Source organism: Aethalodelphis obliquidens, unplaced genomic scaffold (genome assembly GCF_003676395.1).
Source record: "Aethalodelphis obliquidens isolate GAN/ISIS:26980383/991018 unplaced genomic scaffold, ASM367639v1 scaffold9, whole genome shotgun sequence".
In the NCBI taxonomy this organism is placed as follows: domain Eukaryota; kingdom Metazoa; phylum Chordata; class Mammalia; order Artiodactyla; family Delphinidae; genus Aethalodelphis; species Aethalodelphis obliquidens.
This window is the reverse complement of record NW_020837953.1, coordinates 40,198,821-40,211,483: the sequence shown is the minus strand read 5'-3', so window position 1 is coordinate 40,211,483 and position 12,663 is coordinate 40,198,821. Positions and strand designations below refer to the sequence as shown.

The 12,663-nt window shown below is 54.9% G+C and overlaps 1 protein-coding gene across 1 annotated transcript in view; it reads left to right on the top strand.

The window, feature by feature from the left end:
• CROCC (ciliary rootlet coiled-coil, rootletin) overlaps positions 1-12,663 on the top strand; it is a 43,541-nt gene that overhangs the window by 26,604 nt on the left and 4,274 nt on the right. Inside the window, 8 exon segments of the mRNA XM_027110015.1 lie at positions 298-536; positions 1,010-1,169; positions 3,167-3,334; positions 4,531-4,903; positions 9,854-10,023; positions 10,134-10,254; positions 10,545-10,708; positions 12,160-12,375. Of these exon segments, the coding sequence (XP_026965816.1) occupies positions 298-536; positions 1,010-1,169; positions 3,167-3,334; positions 4,531-4,903; positions 9,854-10,023; positions 10,134-10,254; positions 10,545-10,708; positions 12,160-12,375 (1,611 nt within the window).

Sequence of the window (12,663 nt, the reverse complement as noted above, 5' to 3'; positions counted from 1 at the left end):
GTGTGGGATCTACCCGGCCCAGGGCTCGAACCCGTGTCCCCTGAATTGGCAGGCGGATTCTTAACCACTGTGCCACCAGGGAAGTCCCACAGGATGATCTTGATTGATGTTTATTTCAGGCCAGAGCACCGCTGACTCCAATATGTTTTGCCCCAAATCATAACTCACACCTGCAGTCCGAGCCGCTGCAGAGGGATGGGGCAGGTGCCCCGTGGCCAGGGAGACGGGGATGGGCTCCTTTCCACCCAGCTTGAGTGGGCCCCGACCCCCGTATGTGGACCCCCGCTGTCCTCACAGGCAGAAGAGCTTCGGACCCAGCTGCACCTGCTGGAGGATGCCCGCGACGGGCTGCGGCGGGAGCTGCTGGAGGCCCAGCGCAAGTTGCGTGAGAGCCAGGACAGCCGTGAGGCCCAGCGCCAGGAGGCGGGTGAGCTGCGGCGCAGCCTGAGCGAGGGGGCCAAGGAGCTCGAGGCCCTGCGGCGGTCCAACGAGGAGCTGCGGGTGGCCGTGAAGAAGGCGGAGAGTGAGCGGATCAGGTGGGGTGACACGGGGGCCCAGCCCCCAGCCCTTCACCAAGCCTCGTCCTTCATTCGCACTGAATGTCATCCCAGGAACTAACTTCACCCCCCATGGTTCTGGGGAAATCGCGCAGATGGGGAGTCTCTGCCCTCGAACCAAGCCCGGACTTGGTTTGTTTTAGGTGACTGTCCTCCCTGAAGGAAGGGGAATGGTGGTTGCAGGCAGGGTTGGGCCCAGACTCTGACCTCACCCACTGGCATCACCCTGGAGACTAGCGTGTGTCGCTGGTCCACCTCTCTCAGCCGAGGGCCTGATCCCCAGCCCTGGAGGGCTCAGCTCAGGAGAGGGCCACTTTGCAGGCAGCACTGGGGGAACCTCTAGGCCAAGAGCCTGCCAGACCCACTCCGGGAATCGGGAAGGGACCTTTGTGTAGGGCCACTCACCTACTCTTCCAGGACCTGGGGCTACCTCTGCCCTCTGTCCCCTCCAGCCTGAAGCTTGCCAATGAGGACAAGGAACAGAAGCTCGTGCTCCTGGAGGAGGCCCGGGCGGCTGTGGGCAAGGAGGCTGGCGAGCTGCGGGCTGGGCTGCAGGAGGTGGAGCGCTCACGGCTGGAGGCTCGGAGGGAGCTGCAGGAGCTCCGGCGGCAGGTAACACCCCTGGGCAGTCACTGTGTGCGCTGGGCCACAGCACCCCCTTTTGGGAGCCGAGGTCCCTCATAGGTAAAACCAGGGCCTTGAACTATAACAAGGCTTGTTACCTAACCTTGGTATTAATGGGTGGGCTTTGAGGAATCCTCAGACCCTGAAACCGTGTGTTTGTGTGTGTGTGTGTGGATACATTTGTGTTCACAGTCGCTCACATTTCTCCAAAGATTGGGTCTGGGGCTCTTGTCCAATTCTCAAAGGAATCTGTGAACAGCAAGAGGTGCAGATCCCGTGAACTAGGTCAGGAGCTGGCAACCTTTTTTTGTAAAGCGCCCAGTAGTAAATATTTCCAGCTTTATGGGCCGTACGGTCTCTGTTGCAGCCACTCAACTCTGCCATCGTAGGGAGGAAGCAGGTCTGGATGGTACCTACATGAGTGGAGTGTGTTCCATTAAAACTTTGCTTATGGACATTGAAATTTGAATTTTATATACTTTTTTTATGATTTAAAAAAATTATTTAGGCTGCATTGGGTCTTCTTTGCTGCGTGCGGGCTTTCTCTAGTCACGGCGAGCGGGGGGCTACTCTTCGTTGCGGTGCGCGGGCTTCTCTTGTTGCGGAGCACGGGCTCTAGGCACGCGGGCTTCAGTAGTTGTGGCATGTGGGCTCAGTAGTTGTGGCTCGCGGGCTCTAGAGGGCAGGCTCAGTAGTTGTGGCGCACGGGCCTAGTTGCTCCGTGGCATATGGGATCTTCCTGGACCACAGCTTGAACCTGTGTTCCCTGCGTTGGCAGGCAGATTCTTAACCACTGTGCCACCAGGGAAGTCCCCTGAATTTTATATACTTTTCACGTGTCGGAAATATTGTTCTTCTTTTGCTTTTCTTTCAACCATGTAAAAATGAGCCGTTTTTAACTACTTAAAAATGTACAAACCATCCTTAGCTCAAGCCCTTACAGAAGCAGATGACCGGTGGAATTTGGCCTGCAGAATTTTGGCCTGCAGTTTGCAGAGCCCTGAACTAGATGATTTCCAAGCCCATCAATAACAGCAAGCATTTAACAAGTGCCTGCTGTATACTGGGCACTGCACTGGACACTAAGGGCTCAGGCTTTCCCGCCCTAGAAGACCTGGCAGAACAGGAAACAGCCCCCTTTGGCACCCAGGCCCTGCCTCCCCAGAGATATTGCAGCCTGAATAACAAATCCCCTCCACCTCCCACCGATGTACCCCTCTACCCGGGCCCCCTCCCAATGGGCTGAAGTCCCAGGAAACATTAGGAATCCCTGAAAGGAACTGTGTGCCAGGCTCTTGCTGGGTGTTTTGTGTGTTATAGTACGTTTTCATATTCCCTTTGCTGTAGCACTGTGGGGTAAGTAAGCCTCATCCCCCCACCTGCTCCTCTGGGGAAATAGGGGCCTAGAAACATCCCTTTGATTCTGCTTGTCTGAGATCAAATCCCAGTCTGCTGCTTATGAGCTGTGTGACTTTGGGCAAGTCTCTTCACCTCTCTACGCTTTCGTCTTCATGTCTGTTAAAGAGGGAGAATGTTAGTACTTACCCCGTATTGAGTTAATAGGAGCAAAGTGCTTAGAACAGAGCTGGACACATGGTAAACACTCCATAAAAGTTAGGCATCATCGTAGAGGTGAAAAGTGACCCAGAGTTCCTGCCCTGCCCTATCTCTACTCTCCACGATAGGTAGTTATGATTAGGTGGTACATTGAGGTCATTGGTGCCCAGGTGCCTGGCGTGGCTCAACCAGGGTGGAGTTATCAGGGGCAGGCTCCCAGTGGATTGGGGTGGTGTTCAATGTATATGTCCCTAGAGCAGTGGGTCCCAAATACCCTCTGTGCCCGGTTTGGACTGGGCAGGGTATAGGGGCAGAGCTGAAAAGGCTGCCATTGAGCCTGTGGGCACTCTCCAGTACCCTGGGCTAGAAGGGGCTGTGGGTGCTGAGAATGGGTCCTAGGTCCTGCCTGTGTCCACTCTTTCTCACAGATGAAGATGCTGGACAGTGAGAACACCAGGCTGGGCCGGGAGCTGGTGGAGCTGCAGGGCCGCGTGGCACTGGGCGAGAGGGCAGAAAAGGAGGGCAGACGGGAGGCCCTGGGCCTCCGACAGAAGCTGCTGAAGGGCGAAGCCAACCTGGAGGCTGTGCGGCAGGAGGTAACTAGATGGTGGGCAGACTGCCTGGAGGAGGAGGATCCTCAGAGGCAGCCAGGCTGCCCTGGGCCTTCTCCAGTGAGAAGCAATGGGGACTCCAATGCTGGAGTCATTCTGAGAGATCACGCCTAGGACTGGTCCCTGTTCCCCACTCCTTGAGATTCTTCCCCAGGTATAATAATAGCAGTAATAACAACTGCAAGAACTGTGTAGTGGGGGTGGGGGGAGCCTTGTAGACAGAATCTTGTTTGATTCTCCCAGCAGCCTCATGATGTAGGTATAATTAGCCCCAGTTTACAGAGGGAACCAGACACTGGGGCTCAGAGAGGTCAAGGGATCTACTCAAGGTCACACAGCCACCCAGGTCTGTCAGACTCCAAAGCCTACACTCTTTTCACTCTGTGTTTTCTGGCAGTGAATCTACTGTGTGACCTTGACTAAATCACTCAACCTCTCTGTGCTTTAGAGCATTCATGGGATAGGGGCTAGCACAGCAGGGGATGTATACCAGGTCCTTGTGTAGGTCTTGTCATCCAGGAGGTGTTCCATAGATGGTTTCCATTGAAACTGATGACTGTGAGAGGTTGACTCATTCTTGGAACCAGAGGGGTATGTGTGAGTGTGTGTGACCATGCACTTCACTGGTAAATAATTTTTTACTACCTCCCCTCATTGTGGGATTTATTGATAAATTATGTGTACCGAGAGGCAGTGTGGCCTAGTGGTTAAGAGAAAAGGCTCTGGAGCCAGGGTGCCTGGCTTTGAATCCTAGCTCTCAGTTTACTAGCTGTGTGGCCTCCGGCAAGTTACATAACTGCCCTGTGCTCAGTTTCCTCATCTGTAAAATGGAGATGATTTATAGTGGTAATTAGAGTTGATTTTTTTGAGGGGAAAGTACTTAGTGCCTGGCACTAATAATTCCTATCTGTGTAAGCATTAGCTGTTAGCTTATTACTAATAAACTGTGTACATTGCAAGGCATATACACAGAAGAAAGAGGTAAACAAATTCTAATAGTTTCCTTCCATACTCCCATGATGTTCCTGCATCTCCTGCCTGGGTGGAGACCATTAACGAAACAGGAGTTCTGCAAGCCACTTTTGGGCTCGTGGGCTCCAGGCTGAGCCTGGGAGGGTGGGTGTCGGGTTGAGGGGCGGCCTTGCTGACCCCCACCTCCCGGCCTTGACCCCTCACCCCAGCTCCAGGGAGCCCAGCGGAAGCTGCAGGAGCAAGAGGGCGAGTTCCGAACCCGCGAGCGAGGCCTGCTGGGCTCCCTGGAGGAGGCACACAGCGCCCAGAAACAGCAGTTGGACCATGCCCGCAGCCTGGAACTGAAGCTGGAGGCCGCCCGGGCCGAGGCTGCGGAGCTGGGGCTGCGACTGAGCGCGGCCGAGGGCCGAGCTCAAGGCCTGGAGGCCGAGCTGGCCCGCGTGGAGACGCAACGGCGCGCAGCGGAGGCCCAGCTGGGGGGCCTGCGCTCAGCCCTGCGCCGGGGCCTGGGCCTCGGTGGTGTGTCCAGCCCTCCCCCGCGGCCCGCGCCCGTCTCTCCTAACCAGAGCGCGCCTGCTGGAGGTGAGAGAGCTCGGTGGAGAAGGGGAGGGTCAGTGGGCGGGCCTCGCAGAACCTCCGCCCCTACTCTCCGCCCCCATGTCCAGTTCTGTCCCGCCTACGAGGCCGCCCTTGGCCTGGTCAGCCCCGCCCCTCTTTTGATGACCAGTCTCAAACCTCGCCTCTTCAGCTAGTTCCTTGCTGAGACCCGCCTACCTGCGCCCCCCACCCCACTTACATCACTTTCTGGCCCTTCGCTGGGCCACGCCCCTCTTGAGCCCAGTCTCTGTCCTGCCACTCACCCAGGCTGATCTGCGCACAACGTAGCTTCTTTTTAAAGGGAGTAGAGGGCGCCGCTTTTTTTTTTCCATTGAAATATAGTTGATTTACAATGTGGTAATTTCTGCTGTATTGCAAAGTGATTCAGTTATACATATATATACATTTTTAAAATATCCTGTTCCATTATGATTTATCACAATATTGAATATAGTTCCCTGTGCTATACAGTAGGACCTTGTTGTTTATCCATTCTATACATAATAGTTTGCATCTGCTAATCCCAAACTCCCACTCAATTCCTCTCCCACCCCCCTTTCCCCTTGTCAGCCACAAGTCTGTTCTGTGTCTGTGAGTCTGTTTCTGTGTCATAAAAGTTCATTTGTGTCATATTTTAGATTCCACATGTAAGTGATTATCATATGGTATTTGTCTTTCTCTTTCTGACTTACTTCACTTAGTATGATAATCTCTAGGTCCATCCATGTTGCTGCAAATGGCATTATTTTGTTCTTTTTTATGACTGAGTAGTATTCCATTGTATGTGTATACCACATCATCTTTTTTTTTTAAAAAAAGAAATTATTTATTTATTTGGTTGTACCAGGGCTTAGTTGCAGCAGGTGGGCTCCTTAGTTGTGGCTCCAGGGCTCCTTAGTTGCAGCTCGCTGGCTCCTTAGTTGTGGCATACGAACTCTTAGTTGTGGGATCTAGTTCCCTGACAAGGGATCGAACCCGGGCCCCCTGCATTGGTAGCATGGAGTCTCATCCACTGCGCCACCAGGGAAGTCCCTGTACCACATCTTCTTTATCCATTCATCTGTCGATGGACATTTAGGTTGTTTCCATGTCTTGGCTATTGTGAATATGTGCTGCTGTGAACATAGGGATGCATGTATCTTTTTCCATTATATTTTTGTCTGGGTATATGCCCAGGAGTGGGATTGCTGGGTCATATGGCAGCTCTATTTTTAGTTTTTTGAGGACCCTCCATACTGTTTTCCATAGTGGCTGACGGTGCTGCTTCTTAACGCCCTTAACTCCTCTGAGTCTTTGAGTCTCCACCCTTTCTAATTGACCCCTGCCCTCTCTCCTCATCCTCTTCATTCTCTTGTCGCTGGCTCCACACCCCTCCATACCAGACCTATGACCCCCATATCTATCCATATCTACCCCAGAAAGATACACATTCAGCCCAACCCCCTTTCCAGGAACTTCTTCAGAAGAGATCCTCCCACCCGCACCTGCTCCCAAGGCCCAGGGGATGACTCTGGGAAAATCAGCACTGTGTTTCAGCGGGTGCAAGCAGCCTTTTAGGGGAGCATTCATCTTGTCTCGGCCTGACCCCAATCTCACCTTGATTCCTAGGGCCTAGAATAGAACCTGTGGAATCTTAGAACGGTGGGAAATTTCACTATGAGATATTGAGTTGTTGCCTCTTCAAATCCACGGATTTAGCCCCAGGATTGCATTCGTTCATTCAGTTCCGCTATTTATTAAGCACATACTATGTGCCCAATACAGTTGAAGCACTGGGGATGGAGTGGTAAACAAAACTGACAAGCATTTCTGCTTTTATGGAGCTTATGGTCTAGGTATGGGAGTAGCAGACAATAAAAGTGCTGTATAAATTAAATATAGAATGTATCGGGTGGTGGTATGAGCTGGAAAATAGGTAAGGAAAAATAAGTCAAGGGATATTGCTGGTGAGAATGTAAAACGGTGCAGCCACTTTGGAAAACAGTTTGGCAGTTCCTCAAAAAACTAAAACTTAGAATTACCGTCTGACCTAACAATTCCACACCTAGGTATATACCCAAAAGAATAGGCACTTGAATAGATATTGTCCACCAGTGTTGGTTGTAGCATTATTCACAGTAGCCAAAATGTGGAAGCAACCAAAGTGTGAGTCGGCAGGTGAATTGATCATGTGATACCATTATTATTCAACCTTGAAAAGGAGTGACATTTTGATACGTGTTACAACATGGGTAGACTTTGACAACGTTATGCTAAGCGAAATAAGCTACTCACAAAAGGACAAATATAGTATGATTTTACTTATAAGAAATATTTAGAATAGACATTCATGGAGACAGAAAGAGTTTAGAGGTTACCAGGGGTATAAGGGGGTGTGAGGAGGGGAGAATTAAGAGTTACTGCTTACTGGTTACAGAGTTCGGGGTTGTATTAGTCTGCCAAGGCTGCTGTAACAAAGTACCACAAACTGAGTGGCTTAAACAACAGAAATTTGTGTCTCAGGGTTCTGGAGCCAGAAGTCCAAGGTCAGGGTGTCTACAGGGCCATGCTTCCCCTAAAGGCATTAGGGAAGAATTTGTTCCAGGTTTCCTAGCTTCTGGTAGTTCCTTGACTTATGGCAGCATAACCCCAGTCGTCACACCGAGTTCTCCTTGAGTGTGTGTCTCAATTCCCCCTTTTTATAAGGACACCGATCATACTGGATTAGGGTCCACCCTACTCCAATATGACCTCGTCTTAACTCATGACATCCATAACAACCCTATCTCCAAATAAGGTCACATTCTGGGTATGGCAGTTAGGACTTCAACATACGAATTTTGAGGAAATGCGATTCAACCCATAATAGGGGTGATGGAAAGGATTTAGAAACAGTGGTGATGTTCACACAACAGCATATAATTAATGCCACTTAAAGGTGGTGAGAAAGGCATATTTTGTTATATATATCTTATCACAGTAAAAATTTTTTTTTTAATTAATTTATTTTTGGCTGCGTTGGGTCTTCGTTGCAGCGTGCGGGCTTTCTCTAGTTGTGGCGAACGGGGGCTACTCTTTGTTGTGGTGCACCGGCTTTTCATTGTGGTGGCTTCTCTTGCTGCGGAGCACAGGCTCCAGTTGTTGTGGCACGCGGGCTCAGTAGTTGTGGCGTGCAGGCTCTAGAGCGCAGGCTCAGTAGTTGTGGCGCACGGGCTTCGTTGCTCCGCGGCATGTGGGATCTTCCCAGACCAGGGCTCGAACCCGTGTCCCCTGCATTGGCAGGCAGATTCTCAACCACTGCGACTCCAGGGAAGCCCCAGTAAAATTGTTTTTGAAGCTAAGGCCAGGACGGGAGCTAAGGTGTCCCTGTGGGAGGCAGGGAGAGCCCCGCTGAGGAGGAGGTGGGGAAGGGAAGGGTGGGAGAAGAGACTGAGGGCAAGTGGAGAAGTCCTGAGTGGCGGTACCCCTGTCCTGTGCACAGCAAGGGCCACAGCGCTGCCGGAGTGTAGCGAACCAGGTGGAGAGGTGTGGGATGTGAGGCCATGGGACACCAGACCTGCTCAAGCGGTCCTTGCAGGCCGCCACGAGGGTACCGGTGTCACTCTGAGGGGAGGGAGGCAGTGGGTAGACGTCCCGCTCTGGGTCCTCTGGGTGCTGATGGAGCCGTGGGGCTGGCTGGGTGTCACTGCTAAGGCCGACCCCCGTCCTGCAGTTCTCATTATTGACCTCCAGGTGCTGTCTCGTCTCTGTCCGCCCTGTCCCCTCCCACCTCGTCATTGCCCGTCATCTCCCAAGCACAGTTCAAGTTTTTCTGCTGGGAAATAGGGGCACCTGGGTTCAAATCCCAGCTCTGGATCTTCCAGGCTTCGAGACCAAGCAAATCACTTAACTGCTCTGAGCCTGGCCAGCCTGTGAAGGGGGGAAGTTGGTCCTTACCTCTCAGGGAATTACTGTGAGGATGAAACGAGATGATGTAGGGAAAGCATTGGCCTAGTGCCTGGCACATAGTAAGTGCTCGTTACAGGGAGGTGTTGAGGGGATGGAGTGTCCACCCTTGGACTGGGCCCAGGGGATGCAGCCCTCATGCGCTTGTGGTCTGGGTGGGAGAGGCAGACATCGGACCCCATGAGGGTGGGATGAGCTCACCCTAACCCAGCCTGGGGTCAGGGAGGCCTCTGAGGAGTGTTCTTTTTTTAAAAAATAAATTTATTTATTTATTCATTTATTTAATTTTTGGCTGCATTGGGTCTTTGCTGCTGCACGTGGGTTTTCTCTAGTTGCGGCGAGTGGGGGCTACTCTTCCTTGCGGTGCGTGGGCTTCTCACTGCGGTGGCTTCTCTTGTTGCGGAGCATGGGCTCTAGGCGCTCGGGCTTCAGTAGTTGCAGCACTCGGGCTCAATAGTTGTGGCTTGCAGTCTCTAGAGCGCAGGGTCAGTAGTTGTGGCGCACGGGCTTAGTTGCTCCGTGGCATGTGGTATCTTCCCGGCCCAGGGCTCGAACCCGTGTCCCCTGCATTGGCAGGTGGGTTATCAACCACTGCGCCACCAGGGAAGCCCCTGAGGAGGGTTCTTTACACGTAGGAATGGGCCAGGCAAAGAGAAGCCATTGAGAGAGAAGGCAACAGAAGGTACAAAGGTCCTGGTGCCTTTGTAAGAGGGAATGTTCTAGAACGTGGGAGCTGTGGGTGATGTGAAGTGGCCAGCTTGTCAAGGGAGAGGGTGATGCTGGTGGGGGTGAGCGAAAGGTGATGGCAAGGAAGCTGGGCTTGGTTCTGAGGGTTGGAAGGGCTGGTCAAGGGCTAAGCAAGAGGCCGAGGGGACCCAGTTTGCGCTGTGGGGAGCTCACTGGGCTGCCGGGCTCAGCAGGGACGGGCGAGATGCACTGGGAGCCTGCAGGCACCAACCAGGCAGGAGAGGCCTGTGGCTCCTGCATCCCCGAGCGTGTCTCATTCTCTAGGAAGTGGGGAAGAGCTCAGCAGCCCCAAGCCCTTGGAACGCAGCCCTGGGTCCCAGCCACCATCCCCAGGACCTGCCACCTCCCCGGCATCTCCAGACCTGGATCCGGAAGCAGTGCGGGGGGCGCTCCGGGAGTTCCTGCAGGAGCTGCAGAGCGCCCAGAGAGAACGGGTGAGGTGGGGCGTGAGTGGCTGCAGGGGGAGCCCCGTGGCCCAGGGCCCTGTGAGGGGCCGCAGGTCGTCCGAGCAGGTCTTCCCTTCCCCCCAACATTGGGGTTGCAGGATGAGCTTCGGGCCCAGACGAGTACCCTGAGTCGCCAGCTGGCAGAGGCGGAGGCCGAGAGGGACAGTGCGACCTCACGGGCGAGGCAGTTGCAGAGGGCTGTGGCTGCGAGTGAGGAGGGTGAGTCTAGCCCTCTGGGTCCTTGCTTTGCTCTCTTGTGCCCTTAGCAGCTGAGGTGGGAGGCTATGGGCTTGGCCTGAGCCACTCCTGCGTCCCTGCCCTGGCCACCGTGGCCTGAGCGGGCTGTCTCCTCTGGGGCCCCCTCCCTGGTCAGCCTCACCCCATGTCCAGACCCACGGACCCCCCAAGGGCTCAGAGAGGGAAGCCCTGCAGTGGGCGGAGGGCGAACCTGATTCAGGTCTCAGGCTGTGTGCCTGGCTGGGCCTGACGGAGCTGGGCGGGGGCCGCAGCCCAGCGCAGCGTGGACGGGCGGCTGAGCGGGGCCCAGGCCGAGCTGGCGCTGCAGGAGGAGAGCGCGCGGCACAGCGAGCGGGAGCGCCGGGCTGTGCTGGACCAGGTGGCTGCCCTGGAGAGGGGCCTGCAGGCCACCGAGAGCGAGCTCCGGGCCAGCCAGGTAGGCAGGAGCTGAGGGCCAGTGGGAGAGGGCGGCGGGGTGCGGGCGATCTGTGTGCGCCTGAATGGACGTCTGTAAGGCCTCCTGTGCGCATCTCTGTTCTGTCTGCCTGGGTCTGCCAGCACCCACTGACGTGACCAGCCTGTGACTTTCTCCAAAAGCACATTCAGATTTCATCATCTTGTTCCATATGAGGTCATTAGGTTACAGAAGAAAGAGCCTGGGCGTTTGCAGCTCACAGACCTGGGTTCAAGTTCTTGCCCTGCTGTGTGATTCTTGCTTTCCTCATGTATAAAAGGGGGAGAACAGTAACTCTCTCCCAGAGACGATGCACGTGCACTCTTAACACATAGACAGTGCTCAGTGGACCTGTTTCCTTCATCTCTGTATAGCCACACCACTGGTGTTCTGGGGGTTTTATGTGTTTGGGAGACATCTGTATATACGTGTGTGCGTGCGTGCGTGCGTGCGTGTGTGTGTGTGTGTGTGTGTCTGGGGCAGGAAGCACAGGCCCTGGCGGTGACAGTCCAGGCCGCCGAAGCCTTGAGCCCTTCTTGCAGCCGCAGATTCCCCCCCTCCCCTCTCCTCCTCTGGCCCTCCATGCCTGTCCCCACAGCCCACCCCAGGCCTCTGGCTCCAGGCCGAGCTTGAGCTGGATTGTTGTGTCTGCGGCTCCGGCTCTGGCCTTGGGCCCAGCCACAGGGGCCGCGGGAGGAGGCCAGGAACAAAGCTGGGCAGGAGCCAGAGTGGGGCTGCTGGGCCCAGACATGGCAGGGTTGGGGCTCTGAGCAGGGTGGAAGCGGGGCAGGCCTGGACGCTGTTGTAATAACACCCCCTTGCCCCGCCCTGTCTTTAGGATGGTGACAGGAAGAGAAGGACCCCTGTCTGTCTTCCTGCCCTATCCCCACTCCCCAAGTCTCCTTCACCAGCTGACCCCGCATCGGGAAGGGAGGAGTATCATCCCCTAAAACCCGGCAGGGCCCAGGGCTCCTGCCCGACTCAGCTCAGGTCCCGCATGCAGCTCTGGGCCTGCCTCTGGAGGGCGATGCAGCAGAGCAGGGAAGCCCTGGAATCTGCATTTTTACACCTTCCACCCTCACCACCCTGGGGCTCTGTAAACACCCAGGTTGTGGCGTCCCTGGACCAATCTGGTCCCTCGACCACACAGAGGTGAAATAGGGCCAGAGAGCAGGGACGGAGGGATGAGCCTGGATCACACAGCCTGTGAGACTTGGGCAAACTGGAAAGTGCTCTGGGATCCTCAAGTCACCCTGTGAGCATGTGGGGAGACGGAGGCCCCAAGAGGGTCAGGGGCTGGCCCTGGGTCACACAGCAAGTGGTGTCTGTGACCACTTCCAGGCTGCTCCCCACTTCCTCCTAAGGGTCCTGAGGGATGTGGGAGGCGTGGGGTGGGCTGCACAGCTGGGGCCTGAGCCCTGCCCCACCCACAGGAGAAGATCAGCAAGATGAAGGCCAACGAGGTGAAGCTGGAGAGCGACAAGCGGCGTCTGAAGGAGGTGCTGGATGCCTCTGAGAGCCGCAGCGTCAAGCTGGAGCTGCAGCGGCGCTCGCTCGAAGGGGAGCTGCAGCGCAGCCGCCTGGGCCTGAGCGACCGGGAGGCCCAGGCCCAGGCCCTCCGGGAGCGGGTCGACTCCCTGCAGAGGCAGGTGGGTCCCCTCCCCTGACCTCAGGCCCCTCTTCTGCATGCCCTGTGCCAAGTGCGTTATGGGGACTCTGTTTGATCCTCCCAGCTACCCTGCGAGGCAGGTATTATCATCACCCCATTTCACAGATGGGCGGATGGAAGCTCACGGAGGTGATGTCATTGCCCAAGATCCCATAACTAATAAGAGGCAGGGCCAAAATGAGAATTCAGGACTGTTTGTTGACGGAGTCTGCACTCATAGGAGGCATGTGGGACCAGTTAGAGATATAGATTTCACTCATTTTCTTTT